Here is a 3346-nt window from a genome sequence, read left to right as displayed (position 1 = left end):
CTCCCTCACACGGACTGACCCCGCCCCTCAGGCTCCCCCACCTGCTGTCTTACCGTGCACGGAAACCGTGGGCCGGCAATGGCTGCTGGTCCTGCAGCTGACGGGGATGGCAAAGCAGCCGCCTTACCACCACGGGCATCCTCAGGCGCCGGCGGTGGCAGCTGCACAGTAGCAGAGGCGCCCCCCTCCTGCAGGTCGCGTCGCACTGAGTGATGCACAGGAGGCACGACGGGTTCACCAGGTTGGTCAACGGGCAGTGTCATGCGGTGCACCCGTTGTGTGCTCTGTGGTGCACCCTCCCTCACACGGACCGACCCCGCCCCTCAGGCTCCCCCACCTGCTGTCTTACCGTGCACGGAAACCGTGGGCCGGCAATGGCTGCTGGTCCTGCAGCTGACGGGGATGGCAAAGCAGCCGCCTCACCACCACGGGCATCCTCAGGCGCCGGCGGTGGCAGCTGCACGTGTTCTTACAGCATTCTCAAGCGTTCTTACAGCGTTCTCTCACCATCTCTTACAGCGTTCTTACACCGTTCTCTCACCATTCTTAAGCGTTCTTACAGCATTCTCAAGCGTTCTTACAGCGTTCTTATAGCGTTCTCACAGCATTCTCAAGCGTTCTTACAACATTCTCAAGCGTTCTCACAGCATTCTCAAGTATTCTTGCAGCATTCTCACAGCATTGTTACAGTGTTCTCAAGCATTCCGTCCCCCAGCATTCTTAAACCGTTATTAAGGGCGCCTTCAAACAGAGGTATGCCCAACAAAAACCTAGGGCCACCATCTCGCTAGAGCCCGATTCTCACAGCAGACCGCCTTCCCATTCGGGCAGACACACATATGAGGTCCAGGTCCACCATGCCAGCACTTATACCTACAACATATATACAATCACACGCTCGATCCATGCTGGAACTGCATATGGTACTGCAGCATACCAAATGAATGAGTGTTATGATGGATCCCTGAACGCGATCACAAGGCCTATGCTGAGGGGCTCGCAACAAGGCGCATGGACAGGACAGCCCAATAGCCAAGTACAGCCCCACACACCGCCTACACTTCCCACACCTAAGGTGGTTCCTAACAGGGCGTGTATCACTCCAAGTCCACCGCATCCAACTGCTTCTTGCTCAGCCCAGTGGTCCTCATGGCCCACTGGACTGCGGTCATCTTGCCCTTGACTGCGAGCAATCCCACAATGGGCCATCGCACCTGCAGACAGAAGCAACCAGAACAAAGTCAACACATGTGATGCAGACGTGATATCACAGCTCAACCTTGATTTACCTTCTGGAAGAGGCGGAGTGGCCGGTCGTTTAGTGCAAAGGACTGGCCAGTCGGGGGAATGTGCACAGTGCCAAGGTCCTTGATGACTGCCATGGCGCGGCCAATCACCAGGAGATCAGTGCAGCCGTCAGCGGTCTTGTCATCCTGTATGTTCATAGGTGGTAAGAGGCCAGGCGACAGTTACAAGCACGCAGATGGAAGTTCTTTGTTAGGGTACAAACGCATACAGACACACAGCAGACCGCCTGTCAGACAGCGTGTAAGCTTACCAGGTCGCCCAATAGTAATCCAGCCCCCAAAGCCTCGGGCTTGATGTCCTCCTTCTTACATGCTCCAACAAGGAAGCAGCCCTTGGTCTTCCCCACGAGGTCACATTCTTGCAGGTACACAAGGTGCCCGTCAGCAGCTGTGTAGCGTTGCAGCTCTTTGTCATTGTCGTCCAGCAGGGCCTGCCACATGCCCTGGTGAACAGCTGGCAGAGCAGCCCCAGCCCCAGCGTCCCTGTTGTCCCCGCTGGGTCCAGGCTCTGTGCCATTGTCGGGGGCCGCCTCCGGCTGGATGTTTTCAATGGGTGGGCTGCCCTCATCATCATCTTCGACAGCTTTGGCCTTGACCTCCTTCTCGTTGGCCTTGGTGTTCTCCTCCTCCTCCTCCTCTTCCTCCTCCTCAGATGCGTGGCCTGCACGCGTTAGTTTCTAGGTCGCCTAATAGGTATCCAAACCCAGAAGTCCTAGGAGAGCAAGAAATTCCGAGCACGTTGCTGGCCATATGTGGACTATATTATAGTCCACATAAACAATATAGAGATAATCTCTAAAACAATACAGAGATTGTCTGGTGTAATTTTAGTAAACTAAAGTACACTAGATCTCTCTAGGAAATCTTTATTCAAATTGTATATATAAACCCCAAGTTATACTAGTTGTACTAGACCCAATATACAATTTAAATAAAGAGGAAATATTATTAAATAGCATTTTATATAAAAAGAAATAGTTTGATTTTTAGCCCTCGGCGCAGAGCTGTTTCAAACCCCATCGCACCTCCTTTCTTTAGGTGCCGTGTGTTCCTCCACTTGGTCTTAGTGGCGCCGCGCAGCTTATCAAAGACGAGGTCCTCCGTGACCTTTTCGTGCCTCTTCATGCCCACCAGGGAAGCAACTTTGTCAAACCCCCCAAAGTCCGCAACGATCTTTGCCAGGCGCGGCTTCAAGTTCTGCAAAAGCACAAACAACAATGCACTGTGGTGTAGATCTGCGCTAGATCTGGCGGCATGCACTGTGGTGTGGATCTCTGGTTTCTCCCTCTAGGACATGGTGCTTGTTCGATGAAGAATGTCAATCAGTCAGTGGATAGGAATAGATTGTACACCGTGAAACCCCACCCACACACCCACCTCGATGTTTTCGAAGATGCTCGTAGCAAGGAAGTCGTCCCGGAAGTCGTCAAGAATGCGGTCTGTAAGGGTGGTGCTGGTCCTGCAGCAGCGCGTGCTGGACCGCTTGGGCTTCTTTGCACGACCCCCACCACCCCCACACATAGCTGCCAGGCCGGCGGAGCTTGAGCGGCTTGGGCCCCTCCTTCAGGACGGTCACAAGTTGATCTGTGAACGCCGTGGCAGCCTGCCGCCTTGGATCGGTGAAGTCCTCCCCACATAGACCGCCCGCGTCGCAGAGCTTCTCAACCCGCGTTGCAACGCACACCACATCAAGCAAGGTGCTTGCAAGGCTATCAAACAGCGTGCAGCGTCACTCAGCCAGCAACAGCAACAGAGTGGAACCAGCTCTGCTGAGGACGAGCAGGAGCAGGAAGCACAGCAGCAGCAGCAGCAGGGAAACGTACATCCCTAACATGCAGATTGATGACTGAGCAACGATGACTTGAGCTGCGGCAGTTTGCTGAATTGGAGGGTTACGTACTGGGCCGTTGTAGTGCAGGAACTTCACTAGTATGGCGTCCGTGTGTTGTCTTGTCAACACTGGGTCTTCTATCTGTGATTATGTCTTTATGTGCCATAACACGCCTTGAGACATGGGGTTTGGGGTCCACCTACCGGGC

General features: G+C 54.0%; 2 protein-coding genes across 2 annotated transcripts in view; both read right to left on the bottom strand.

The window, feature by feature from the left end:
- Positions 1-544, bottom strand: part of jtnpB10 (jordan transposition protein) — a gene marked incomplete at both ends in the record, with an annotated part of 7909 nt that extends 7365 nt beyond the window's left edge. The window contains 3 exons of the mRNA XM_002957086.1: positions 42-188; positions 338-457; positions 542-544. Coding sequence (XP_002957132.1) covers positions 42-188; positions 338-457; positions 542-544 — 270 coding nt within the window. The remainder of the gene's footprint in view (positions 1-41; positions 189-337; positions 458-541) is intronic.
- A 24-nt stretch (positions 545-568) lies between these two features.
- Positions 569-3141, bottom strand: VOLCADRAFT_107555 (uncharacterized protein; the record flags this gene model as incomplete). The annotated part of the gene is made up of 7 exons (XM_002957085.1): positions 569-1214; positions 1290-1433; positions 1559-1968; positions 2333-2504; positions 2685-2766; positions 2816-3016; positions 3053-3141. 7 exons carry the CDS (start codon positions 3139-3141, stop codon positions 1098-1100), a joined length of 1215 nt encoding a protein of 404 aa, XP_002957131.1. The 3' UTR covers positions 569-1097.
- Between the last annotated feature and the right edge of the window lie 205 nt (positions 3142-3346).

Source organism: Volvox carteri, assembly GCF_000143455.1.
Source record: "Volvox carteri f. nagariensis unplaced genomic scaffold VOLCAscaffold_69, whole genome shotgun sequence".
NCBI classification, from domain to species: domain Eukaryota; kingdom Viridiplantae; phylum Chlorophyta; class Chlorophyceae; order Chlamydomonadales; family Volvocaceae; genus Volvox; species Volvox carteri.
This window is presented reverse-complemented; position numbering and strand designations above follow the sequence as displayed.